We start from the raw sequence: 13,821 nt of genomic DNA, 5'->3' as shown, positions 1-13,821 counted from the left end.
TGTCCATAATCATCATCATCATCATCACATAATGAGGTTACAGTCTATCAATATTATTATCTAGAGAAGCAGCGTGGCTCAATGGAAAGAGCCCGGGCTTTGGAGTCAGAGGTCATGGGTTCGAATCCCGCCCGCCACATGTCTGCTGTGTGATCTTGGGCAAGTCACTTCACTTCTCTGGGCCTCAGTTACCTCATCTGTAAAATGGGGATTAAGACTGTGAGCCCCATGTGGGACAACCTGATCACCCTGTATTCTCCCCAGCGCTTAGAACAGTGCTTTGCACATAGTAAGCACTTAACAAATGCCAATTATTATTATTATTATTATTATTATTATCTGGCTTCAGAAATTTGGTCACCCTGAGAGAAGTCAAACTTTTCCATCCTTACCCTTTCTGGGTGATATCAGTATGGCAATATGGCTCAGTGGAAAGAGCACGGGCTTGGAAGTCAGAGGTCATGGGTTCTAATCCTGGCTCTGCCACTTGTCAGCTGTGTGTCCTTGGGCAAGCCACTTAACATCCCTGTACCTCAGTTCCCTCATCTGTAAAATGGGGATTAAGACCGTGGGCCCCACATAGGACAACCTGATTGCCTTGTATCCCCCCAGCACTTAGAACAGTGCTTCACCCTTAGTAAGTGCTTAACAAATATTATTATTATTATTATTATTATTATTATTATTATTATTATTATTATTATTATTATTATACCATGATGCTATCCTTACAGGATTTTACAACATTCACAGCCACTGACTCCAGTGTCCTGCTGCCACCCTTTAAATGATGTTGCCCCTGCTTTTACCTCCCCAGTAATCAAATGCTCTGAGACCCCCAAATTCCATCTGGTAATGCACTACTGAACACTATCCTAAGTGCTAGGAAACAATGTACACATGGGAGGAAGACATAGTCCCTGTCCCTTAGGGGATTCACAATCCAAGAATATAAATTGGGAAGAAAGTCACATCACTTGTAGTGAAACAGTGAAACACTAAAACATCAAAAAAGATACCAAATGGATGGAATAAAAGATTAATCAGTAGAGGGTGGTGGCTAGGAGAGAAGAGTTTCAGGCTCTTTGTGGCTCAGAGTTCAGTGAACACCCATAACCACAGAAACCACTGTAGTAGCCACCAGTTTTTCTGGAATTTTGTGGTGGCCTCATGCTGCTGGTGATTTTCTCTTTCCTCCACCTGGATGGAGGAAGGCAGGGATGAAGGGGTCTCCTCGATGATGCAGAGGATAGCGGGTTTCCAGAGAGGCAGCTTGGTCGTTTCTCTCTTGATGGGGACAATGAAAACACGCAGCATTAAGCCTGTATTTCTGTGAGTTGTTACACACAGCACATATTGGGAGAAGGGGCCCTTGGAAAGAGCCTAATGGATAGAACACAAGCCTGGGAGTCAGAAGAACCTGGGTTCTAATCCTGCCTCCACACATAATAATAATAATAATAATAATAATAATAATAATAATAATAATAATAATAATAGCATTTGTCAAGCTCTTGCTATGTGCTAAGCACTGTTCTAAGTGCTGGGGTAGATACAAGGTAATCAGGTTGTCCCTTGTGGGGCATACACTATTGATCTTAATCTTAATGCTTAGAGATGCAGCATGGCTAAATAAAAAGAGCACAGGCTTGGGAGTCAGAGGTCATGGGTTCTAATCCCAACTCTGCCACTTAGCTGTGTGACTTTGGGCAAGTCACTTCACTTCTCTGGGCCTCAGTTACCTCATCTGGAAAATGGGGATTATGATCGTGAGCCCCACGTGGGACAACCTAATAACCTTGTATCCTTCCTAGTGCTTAGAACAATGCTTTGTACATAGTAAGCGCCTAAAAGATACTGTCATTATTATCTTATTATTATTATTGTTATTATTAATCCCATTTTACAGAAGAAGTAACTGAGGCACAGATAAATTGTGACATGCTCAAGTTCACACAGTAGACAAGTGGAAGAGTTGGGCTTAGAATCCAGGTCCTTCTGACCTTTGAGACCGTGAGCCCACTGTTGGGTAGAGACTGTCTCTATATGTTGCCAACTTGTACTTCCCAAGTGCTTAGTACAGTGCTCTGCACACAATAAGTGCTCAATAAATACGATTGATTGATTGATTGATTGATTGATTGATTGATTCTGACTCCCAGGCCTGGGCTCTATCCACTAGGCCAAGCTGCTTCTCGATTAAGGCTTTGAGCCACTTGTGGGACATTATAATAATAATAATAATAATGATGATGACATTTATTAAGCGATTACTATGTGCAAAGCACTGTTCTAAGCACTGGGGAGGTTACAAAGTGATCAGGTTGTCCCATGGGGGGCTCACAGTTTTAATCCCCATTTTACAGATGAGGTAACTGAGGCACAGAGAAGTTAAGTGATGTGCCAAAAGTCACACAGCTGACAATTGGCGGAGCTGGGATTTGAACCTGTGACCTCTGACTCCCAAGCCCGTGCTCTTTCCACTGATTCCTACTTGTCCAATATGACTGGTTTATATCTAACCCAGCTCTTTGTACAGTGCCTGGCACATAGTAAGCACTTAAAAAAGCACTACATAAGAAAAAAATGGTGGTGGTTACCTGTTGCTTCCCTTGGCCATAGTCCAGAGGAGGGCAGAGAGACACATTGTCTTTGCCTCAGCCATCTTTTAATCAATCAATCAATCAATTGTATTTATTCAGTGCCTTCATTCATTCATTCAATTCATTCAATCGTATAATCGTATTTATTGAGCGCTTAATGTGTGCAGAGCTCTCTACTAGGCTGAAGTTCAGTTCAGCATCAGAGACGATCCGTGCCCACAATGGGCTCACAGTCTAGAAGGGGGGAAACAGACATCAAAACAAGTAAATAGGCATCAGTAGAATCACTATAAATAAATAGAATTATAGATATATTCACATCGTTAGTAAAAATAAATAGAATTGTAATTATAAATATGTACATATATATATATGTTCTGTAGGGTGGGGAAGGGGGTAGAGCAAAGGAAGCAAGTCGGGGAGATCCAGAAGTGAGGAGAAGCAGAAGAAAAGGGGGGCTTAGTCTGGGAATGCCTCCTGGAGGAGGTGAGCTTTCAGTAGAGCTTTGAAGGGTGGAAGTGTGCTAATTTGGCAGATTTGAGGGGGGAGGGCATTCCAGGTCAGAGGTAGGAGGTGGGCCAGGGGTCGATGGTGGAACAGGCAAGGACGAGGCACAGTGAGGTTAGTACCAGAGGAGTGAAGTGTGTGGGCTGGAATGCAGGAGGAGAGAAGGAAACTGAGGTAAGAAGAGACAAGATGTAAGAAGAGTGGATACCAACAAGTCAGTTTGGACACAGTCCCTGTTCCACATGGGGCTCACATTCTCAATCCCCATTTTACAAGATGAGGGTACTGAGGCACAGAGAAGTGAAGTGATTTGCCCAAGGTCACACAGCAGACAAATAGCTGAGCTGGGATTAGAACCCAAGGCCTTCTGACTCTCAGGCCCATGCTCTGTCCACTAAACCATGCTATTTCTCCAGTAGCTCCTGAATCACTACCTGTAGTGTATCTCTCCCTTTAACTGTATCTCCTTGTCTTTTCTACCTTTGTTGCCTCTTCCCCTTCCCCTTCTTCTTCTTCTTTTTCTTCTCCTTCTCCTTCCCCTTTCCCTTTCATTTCTCTATTCATTCAATCATATTTACTGAGCACTTACTGTGTGAATACTGTACTAAACACTTGGGAGAGCACAGTACAACAGATACATTCCCTTGTCACAACGAGCTTACAATCTAGAGGATTTTTCTTCTTCTTCTTCCTCCTCTTCTTCCCCTTCTCCCCTCCTTAACTTCCATCTTCAACCACTCACTCTCCACTGGTTCCTTCCCCTCTGCCTTCAAACGTGCCCATGTCTCTCCCATCCTAAAAAAACCCTCTCTTGACCCCACCTCACCTTCCAGTTATCGCCCTATATCCCTCCTACCATTCCTTTCCAAACTCCTTGAATGAGTTGTCTACATGCGCTGCCTCGAATTCCTCAACAACAACTCTCTCCTCGACCCCCTCCAGTCTGGCTTCCATCCCCTACATTCCACAGAAACTGCCCTCTCAAAGGTCACCAATGACCTCCTGCTTGCCAGATCCAACGGCTCCTACTCTATCCTCATCCTCCTCGATCTCTCAGCTGCCTTTGACACTGTGGACCACCCCCTTCTCCTCAACACGCTATCCGACCTTGGCTTCACAAACTCCGTCCTCTCCTGGTTCTCCTCATCTCTCCGGTCGTTCATTCTCAGTCTCTTTTGCAGGCTCCTCCTCCCCCTCCCATTCCCTTACTATGGGGGTTCCCCAAGGTTCAGTGCTTGGTCCCTTTCTGTTCTCGATCTACACTCCCTCCCTTGGTGACCTCATTCGCTCCCATGGCTTCAACTATCATCTCTATGCTGATGACACCCAGATCTACATCTCTGCCCCTGCTTCCTCCCCCTCTCTCCAGGCTCGCATCTCCTCCTGCCTTCAGGACATCTCCATCTGGATGTCTGCCCACCACCTAAAACTCAACATGTCCAAGACTGAACTCTTTGTCTTCCCTCCCAAACCCTGCCTTCTCCCTGACTTTCCCATCTCTGTTGACAGCACTACCATCCTTCCCGTCTCACAAGCCCACAACCTTGGTGTCATCCTCGACTCCGCTCTTTCATTCACCCCTCACATCCAAGTTGTCACCAAAACCTGCTGGTCTCAGCTCCGCAACATCGCCAAGATCCGCCCTTTCCTCTCCATCCATACCGCTAACCTGCTCATTCAAGCTCTCATCCTATCCCGTCTGGACTACTGCATCAGCCTTCTCTCTGATCTCCCATCCTCGTGTCTCTCCCCACTTCAATCCAGACTTCATGCTGCTGCCCAGATTGTCTTTGTCCAGAAACGCTCTGGGGATGTTACTCCCCTCCTCAAAAATCTCCAATGGCTACCAATCAATCTGTGCATCAGGCAGAAACTCCTCACCCTCGGCTTCAAGGCTGTCCATCACCTTGCCCCCTCCTACCTCACCTCCCTTCTCTCCTTCTCCAGCCCAGCCCGCACCCTCCGCTCCTCTGCAGCTAATCTCCTCACTGTACCTCGTTCTCACCTGTCCCGCCATCGACCCCCGGCCCACGTCATCCCCATGGCCTGGAATGCCCTCCCTCTGCCCATCCGCAAAGCTAGCTCTCTTCCTCCCTTCAAGGCCCTACTGAGAGCTCACCTCCTCAAGGAGGCCTTCCCAGACTGAACTCCTTCCTTCCTCTCCCCCTCGTCCTCCTCTCCATCCCCCCATCTTACCTCCTTCCCTTCCCCACAGCACCTGTATATATGTATATATGTTTGTACATATTTATTACTCTATTTATTTATTTATTTATTTTACTTGTACATATCTATTCTATTTATTTTATTTTGTTAGTATGTTTGGTTTTGTTCTCTATCTCCCCTTTTAGACTGTGAGCCCACTGTTGGGTAGGGACTGTCTCTATATGTTGCCAACTTGTACTTCCCAAGAGCTTGGTACAGTACTCTGCACACAGTAAGCACTCAATAAATATGATTGATTGATTGATTCTTCCTCTTCTTCTTCTTCTTCTTCTTCTTCTTCTTCTTCTTCTTCTTCTTCTTCTTCTTCTTCTTCTTCTTCTTCTTCTCCTCATCCTCCTCCTCCTCATCCTCCTCCTCCTCCTCCTCCTCTTCCTCCTCCTCCTCCTCCTCCTCCTGCCCCTCCTGCCCCTCCTCCTCCTCCCCCTCCCCCTCCTCCTGTTCCTCCTCCTCCTCCTCCTCTTGTTTTTCCTGTTTTTCTTGTTAACAAGGTTCTCAAAACTCCATCTCCAGCCCTAATCTCTCTCCTTCTCTGCGGATGTCCCGCTGACACCTCAAACCTAACCTGTGCCAAACAGAACTCCTTATCTTCTCACCCAAACTCTGATCTCCCCATCTTTCCCATCACTGTAGACAAACCACTATCTTTCCTATCACACCTTGGCATTGTCCTCGACCAATCTCTCTAATTCAACCCACATGTTCAATCTATCACCAAATCTTGTTGGTTCTACCTTACCATTCATTCATTCATTCAATCGTACTTATTGAGTGCTTACTGTGTGAAGAGTACTATACTAAGTGCTTGGGAAGTACAAGTTGGCAACATATAGAGATGGTCCCTACCCAACAATGGGTTCACAGTCTAGAAGGGACAACCTTATTAAAATCCTCCTTTTCCTCTCCATCCAAACTGCTACCATACTGATCTGAACACCTACCCTATCCTACCTTGACTACTACATAGGCCTCCTTGCTGACCTCCCTGCCTCCAGTCTCTTCCACTACAGTCCATACTTCAATCTGCTGCATAGATTATTTTTCCAAAAAACATTCAGTCCATGTCTTCCCACTCCTCAGGAACCTCCAAACGTTGCCCATCCACTTCTGCATCAAACCGAAACTCCTTATCATCGGCTTTAAGGCACTCAGTGACTTTGCCCCCTCCTAGCTTACCTCACCGATCTCCTTAAACAGCCTAGCTAAAACACTGTGCTCCTCTAGTGCCAGCTTACTCACTGTGCCCTGATCTCATCTATCACACCATCGACCCCTTTCCCACATCCTCCCCCTAGCCTGGAACTCCCTCCCCTTCCATATATTCCAGACCACCACTCTCTCCACCTTCAAAGCTTTATTAAGGTTACATCTCTTCCAAGAGGTCTTCCCCAGTTAAGCTCTCTTTTCCCCCAGTTTCCTCTCCCTTCTGTGACATCTTTGTACTTACTTGGATCTGTGACCTTTGGGCATTTGATATTCACCACACCCTCAACCCTATAGCACTTATGTATATATCTATACATAAATTCTTATAAATTATTTATAGGAATTAATGTCTTTCTCCCCCCCCCCCCCCCCAACACTGTTTGCTCATTGTGGGCAGGGAACATGTCTGCTAAATCTATTTTATTCTGGTCTCAGCCTGGCTTAGTGGAAAGACCATGGACTTGGGAGTCAGAGGAGTGGGTTCTAATTCCGGGTTCACCACTGTCTGCTGTGTGACTTTGGGCAAATCACTTAACTTTTCCATGCCTCAGTTACCTCTTCTGTAAAATGGGAGTTAAGATGGTGAGCCCCATGTGAGACAAACTGATTACCTTGTAATTACCCCAGCACTTACAACAGGGCTTGGCACATAGTAAGCGTTAACAAAAAGCCATAAGGGTAATAATAATATAGGGTCTGCACATAGTAAGCCCTCAGTAAATGCCACTGATGACGATGATTGATAAAGGTGCTTACATTCTAACGGGACAGACAAAGTAAGCGAAAAACATAGGTGAATGTACAATTGAGTAACTATATATGCATGTGTTCAGGATAAGTATAAGCAAGTACCTATTTTATAGAAATGGCTAATTCATATGATTTTGGGTGCTTCGAGTTTGTCGGAGAAATCATGTTGGAAGATTTTGGGATTTATAGCGGCCTTTGAATAAGGGGAGGTTTGTGAATTGTTGAACTTGGGGAGGGAAAGAGGGAATTATTAGCTGGGGAAACCCCATGAAAAAGGGGTTAGAATCAGAAAAATTTAGAGTGACATGTAGATAGAAGGTAAGTTTGGTAAAAAATGAAGAGAGTGGGTTGTTGTAGTGGGTGAAGTGGTTAGGTGTATTAAATGGATTGAGTTGATGGAGAGCCTTAAAGTCATTTGGAAGGAGATTATGTTTAATGTGCAGAGGCACAGGAGAGTTTTCAAGAACAGAGACATGTGTGTCAAGCAACTGATTTGCAATGACAAGATAAAGCAGAAGATCCCTATTTAGTATTATTATATTATCAGTCATTCTTTGGCAAAGTGCTGATTCAATCAAATAAGAAAGGAATTGGTAGCTTCATAAAACATGAAGTGTTCGGATTGATTTTCAGTGAAAATACACAATGTATTCCAATATAAACAGTCTTCCATAAATGGAGTGTGTCCTAGAACCTGAGAAAAATAAAATTTGATCTTGACTTCATGCTGCCGTGATAACGTTACCTTACAGCTCTATTCTTCAGTTTCCTCAGCTGTGAAGAAATAGTAGTGGCAGATATATACTCAGGGGATATATAAAAATTGTTAAACATGTATATTTCTAATTAGAATCTTTGATTAAATTATCTTTCCTCTCCATCACTACACCAGGGTTGAGTCACTGACACATTTCGCCTCAATTCTTTGAGTTGCAAGAGGTAGAATGGGGTTTTTGTTTGCAAAATACTTATTGTTCATTCATTCATTCATTCATTTAATCGTATTTATTGAGCACTTACTGTGTGCAAAGCACTGTACTAAGCACTTGGTAATATTGGTCTTTTAGACTTTAGTCTTTTAGACTGTGAGCCTGTTTTTGGGTAGGGACCGTCTCTGTATGTTGCCAACTTGTACTTTGCAAGTGCTTCGTACAGTACTCTGCACACAGTAAGTGCTCAATAAATATGATTGAATGAATGAATGGTCTTATTTATAAATAGAAGATGATCAACGCACCCAGACCCTAGGTCATTTTAAAATGTGTAATCAACTGCACTTTGCAGTCAGTGACCTTAAACCTGAAACAACGAAATGACTGTATCCATTGGACCATTTTGATTACAGAATCAGAGGAATTTGGAGAGGAATCTCATCTACCACTGACTTTTTCCAGAAACAGGCCCAACGGCCAAACCAGATGGGACCACTGGGGCCATCTTGAACTACCCTCTACTCAGCTTAAATGGATCCAACATGCATCAAATGTTGAACCTTAACTGTGCCAGAAGACCTCCATGACACTGGACTTTTTCTGGGAACATTTTACCCTGGTCAAAGAATCAGTGGTATTGACTGAGCACCTATTGTATGTAGAGCACTGTTTTAAGGGCTCTGGAGAGTACAGTACAATAGGGTTGATAGATAAAATCTTTACCTTCAAGAAACTCAAAATGAAGTAGATCAGCATCACCTGGAGGGTGGAAAATAGCCCTGGAGTCTCTAAGAGCCTCTGAACCAGCCCAGAGTTTGGTGTTCATTCACAAATTTTCACGAGTTACAGGAACATTCCTGATGGAATTTGAAATGCTCCACAAGTTCATCAGTGTATGTTAAAATGCCTGACACTGGGCTAGTTTGGTAACTAAATTGTAATACATTTCTTATGGAGATCAAAGAAAAATAACTTTTTTTTCATTAAATCATTTTCATTTTTGTAGGATTATTGTGGTTCTAAGAACAAATGGATGATTGACTATCTCTATGAAGAGAAAAACAGTAAAGGTTAGTTGGCGATTTTATTGTTGTATACTGAAAATATTTATGGTCAGCTGTAGGGATTGTTGAAGTGGATGGTTCCCAGGAACACTATCTGACGCCATTTTCCAATCCTGTTTTTCTCTCTCCTCCTTGCTCAATGTGCATTATTTGGTGATCTGAGGAAAATGACATTTCCCCAGTCAGAAGTTCTTAACAGTATAGGATTACCTGTAAGTGCATTATGTTCTTCAAAAATACACCTTTCCTACATCACAACTGGGATAGTGCTGCATCCTGGAATCAATGCCTCCCAGTTCAATCTGGAGAATGGGAAGTTTAAGAATGAAAGAAATATTTTTGCAGTTATTAGATCTATGCTTTGAACATCGGCTGACCATTTTTCCTTACCCCAGTGCCCATTTTTCCAGGGCAGGCAAAGTGTTAGAGTCCCAGCCATGGTTATGATGGTCAAGTTATAAATTCAGAGTGCTAAGAAGAAAATGATGCTGTGCAGTTTTAATCATTCAAAAATATTTTTAGATGTTTCATATATTCATATATAAATATATACATATGTATCTATATATATCTATACATCTATATATATATATAATAAGTTCTGTCTAGAATATTTGAAGTTGTTTATGTATATCTATATAACTACATATCTGTTTTAGATATATATCTCTATCTGTTTATTTGAAATATATAGATATATAGAGAGACACAATAAACAACTTCATATACTCTGTCTATTAGGGAGTGTGTTTTACTTTGATAGTTTTCCACAATCTTTACTTAAAGTGATTTAAAAATCTAAGGTCCAAAGAAGACAATAAATTTCCAGTGGATCAGGTATGATCTCTACTCCTTATATCTATATGCACCTCAGTGCCTAACAAATATTACAATTATTATAATCATTGTTACTGTTAAAGGCCAAACTAATAGCAGCAAAATTATTATCTCTATTAGTTTTTTTTTAAAAATCTTGTGTATTTCAAGGAGTCTATATGCAAAATACTTTTGTATTTCCCAATTACCTCCACATACCAGATTTTGGGTATACAGTCATTCCACCTAAAGTAGCCAAATATACCACTTTTTAAACCTGAATTTGGTCAATGACTGATTTATATGAGTATAACATTCTAGCCAATGGAGAGGCAACAGTCTAGCCAGCATTGTAGCCGATGGAGAGGCAAAGTGGTGTAGTCCACAAAGGATGGGAGGCCAAGAGACCTGGATTCTAGTCCCAGATTTACCACTTGCCTGATATGTGACCTTTGGCAAATTACTTAACGTCTCTGTGCTTCAGTTTTCTCATGTGCAAAATAGGAATGATATTTGTGCTTTCTCCCTGTTAGACTGTGAATCATATGTGGAACAGGAACTGTCTCTGATCTGATTGTATTTCATCCAACCAAGTGTTAATCACAGTGCTTGGCACATAGTAAGTGCCGGTTAATGCTGTTCGAAAATGGGGAGCTCCCTCTCTCTAACTCTTCTCTCTCTCCCATGCTTAACTTTTTCTTTCCTCCTTTGTTCCTATTCCTTTCTCCCCTCCCTTCCTCACACCATTCTGTAGCTCTAATCTCTTTTTCCTGTCCCCCTTCCTGCTCTGCAGCCCCTGTTTTCTCTGACTGATTTGATAGAAAATGTTACTTTCATAGTAAAAGTGTTTTGAGAATGCCAATTTATTTGGGCATAAATTAACAAATTTGGACCATACCAATTTGCCAACTGTGAGAAGTACTTCTTGGGAGGCCTCTGAATACTGGCCTGTGCCTAGCAACCAACCTGATTTGCTCTTATCCACTCCAGTGCTTAGTACAGTGCCTGGCACGTAATAAGCACTTAACAAATATGGTAATTATTATTATTATTATTATTCAGTGTGACCTTGGAAGTTACTGATGATTTCTTCGGAGTACACTGGAGTCACGCAGTTGCTTGTGATATTAGCACCACCACTGTAATTTGCTGTGTTGCGCCCAAGACACTTAGATATGGTCTTGTCTACCTCCCCATCTTTCTTGCATAAAACTTCCCTTCCATCAGCTGTGTCCTAGCTAATCACATCAAGCCTCTGCCAAAGAGGGGTCTCTTGGAGTGATTAATTTCCCCATTTTAGAACCATCTGAGTCTTCTCGGCCTTATTTGTGTGCGCAGAGGGCTAGCCTGATAATCCATTTCATGGCCACCAACACAGCAACTTGGTGGATGATTGGCAAGAGTTGCACAGTGACAGTTGAGAGGAATGTTTTAAAGAATGCATTTCTTTATTTTGCCTAAAGAGTCTTACCACGTTTGCAATGTTTTCCTTTCCCTGATCCGGTTTCTTTGCATCTGGGCTTGTTCCTTCATAAAATAACAAATAATTTCAGAGATGATTTCAGTTATCCTCTTTCAAAAAAACATCAGCGTAAGACCCGGCCTATAGTTTTCAGGAAACTGAGTCTCGCTGTTGCATGTCTTAAATGGTTTCTTGTGTAAATGTCTGGCTCTTGGCTCTAGTCCATTTACTTTCCAACTGGTTCAGGGTGTTTATTCAGCACTCCTCGACAGCTGGTTTAGGGCAGGCATCCAAGACATACATAGACTTACACATTAATACATCATTTCACACTACATACCAAAGCACTTGTTTGGTGAGTACCCAGTGAGCAATGCTTAGACCACGTCCAATTAGTTTGGCAAGGTTGTTTTCTTTTAAAGTGCCACTGTGTACTGACAAGGAATTTGCCACTTTCTTCAAAATTATTCATTTATTGAGTGCTTACTATGTGCAGAACATTGTATTGTGTGCTTGGGAGACTGCTGTATAACATAGGTGGTGCACGCGTTCCCTGCCCACAATAAGCACAATTAATAGAAAGTTTGTTGTTCATTTTTTCCACCATTTCATTTATGATGGCACACAAAAACATGTGTGAATATTGTACATAATAATAATAATGATAATAATGATGGTATTTATTCAGAGCTTACTATGTGTAGAGCACTGTTCTAAGGTTACAAGGTGATCAGGTTGTCCCACGGGGGGCTCACAGTTCTAATCCCCATTATACAAAGGAGGTAACTGAGGCACGGAGAAGTTAAGTGACTTGCCCAAAGTCACACAGCTGACAGTTGGTGGAGCCGGGATTTGAACCCATGACCTCTGATTCCAAAGCCCATGCTCTTTATACTGAGCCACGCTGCTTCATGAGTGAACTGTGCAGCCTTCCCTTTGACAGTCGCACTCCTAACAGTAGGATACTAGAGATGGGTTTGGCTGAAAAGACAGATGTGTGACCAACGATCACTGCTCTATCGCCTGCAGTTAGAGATGGATCCTTGCTCCACTAATGGCTTTGCCCCACGCAAACCTGAATCTTACAGTCTAGGGGGGCAGACGGACATTAATATAAATAAATACAATTACAGATATGTACATAAGTGCTGTCGGGCTGGAAGGGGTGAAGAAAGGAAAAAGGGTGACACAGAAGGGAGTGGGATAAGAGGAAAGGAGGGTAGGGAAGACCTCTTGGAAGAGATGTGCTTTCAATAAGGCTTAGAAGTTGGGGAGAGAAACTGTCGATATGAAGAGGGAGGGCATTCCAGGCCAGAGGCAGGACATGGGTGAGAGAACAGCGTTGCGGTAGACAAGACTGAGGTGCAGTGAGAAGATTAGCATTAGTGGAGTGAATTTTGTGCGGACTGGGAAGTTGCAGGAGAGTCACAAGGTGAGGTAAGAGGGAGCAAAATGATTGAGTGCTTTAAACTCGAGGGTAAGGAATATCAAATTGATACCGAGGTAGTTGGGCAACCGCTGGAGGTTCTTGAGGAATGGGGAGACATAGACTGAATGGTTTGTGGAAAAATGATCTGGGCAGCAGAGTGAAGTACCAACTGGAGTGGGGAAGGATAATAATAATAAAAATAATAATAATGATAATAATGATGGCATTTGTTAAGCGCTTACTAAGTGTGAAGCACTGCTCTAAGTGCTGGGGGGGATACAAGGTGAACAGGGTGTCCCACGTGGGGCTCACAGTCTTCATCCCCATTTTACAGATGAGGTAACTGAGGCCCAGAGAAGTGAAGTGACTTGCCCAAAGTCACACAGCTGACAAGTGGCGGGGCCGGGATTAGAACCCACGCCCTCTGGCTCCCAAGCCCGGGCTCTTTCTAATGAGCCACACTGCTTCTCTGTAGCAGGGTAAGAGGCAGGGAGGCTAGCAAAGGAAAGAGCATGGGCTTGGGAGCCAGAGGACCTCGGATCTTATCCCAGATCTGCCGCTTGCCTACTGTGTGATCTTGGGCAGCTCACTTCATTTCTCCATGCTTCAGTTTCCTCATCTGTAAAATGGGGATTAAATGGCTGTTCTCCCTCCTACTTAGATCATAAGTCCAATGTTGGACAGGGACTGTGTCCAACTTGATTAACTTGTTCCTACCCCAGTGCGTAGTACAGTGCTTGAAACGTGAAAAGACTTAACAGATACTGTCCTTATAATCATTATCATTATCAAATCAGTGATGTTTATTGAGTGCCTCTTGAGTGTACTA

The 13,821-nt window shown here is 42.9% G+C and overlaps 1 protein-coding gene across 5 annotated transcripts in view; it reads left to right on the top strand.

Annotated features, from left to right (window-relative positions):
• Positions 1-13,821, top strand: part of KLF12 (Kruppel like factor 12) — a 491,848-nt gene that overhangs the window by 132,610 nt on the left and 345,417 nt on the right. For 2 of the 5 annotated variants that reach the window (XM_038765824.1, XM_038765808.1), the window contains exon 2: positions 9,228-9,291. The exons of the other annotated variants lie outside the window; for them this stretch is intronic. In XM_038765824.1, coding sequence (XP_038621752.1) covers positions 9,271-9,291 — 21 coding nt within the window. In that variant the 5' untranslated portion in view covers positions 9,228-9,270. The remainder of the gene's footprint in view (positions 1-9,227; positions 9,292-13,821) is intronic. 5 annotated transcript variants of the gene reach the window in all.

Source organism: Tachyglossus aculeatus, chromosome 2, assembly GCF_015852505.1.
Source record: "Tachyglossus aculeatus isolate mTacAcu1 chromosome 2, mTacAcu1.pri, whole genome shotgun sequence".
NCBI classification, from domain to species: Eukaryota; Metazoa; Chordata; class Mammalia; order Monotremata; family Tachyglossidae; genus Tachyglossus; species Tachyglossus aculeatus.
Note: the sequence above shows the minus strand (reverse complement) of the source record. Positions and strands in the feature narration are given on the sequence as shown.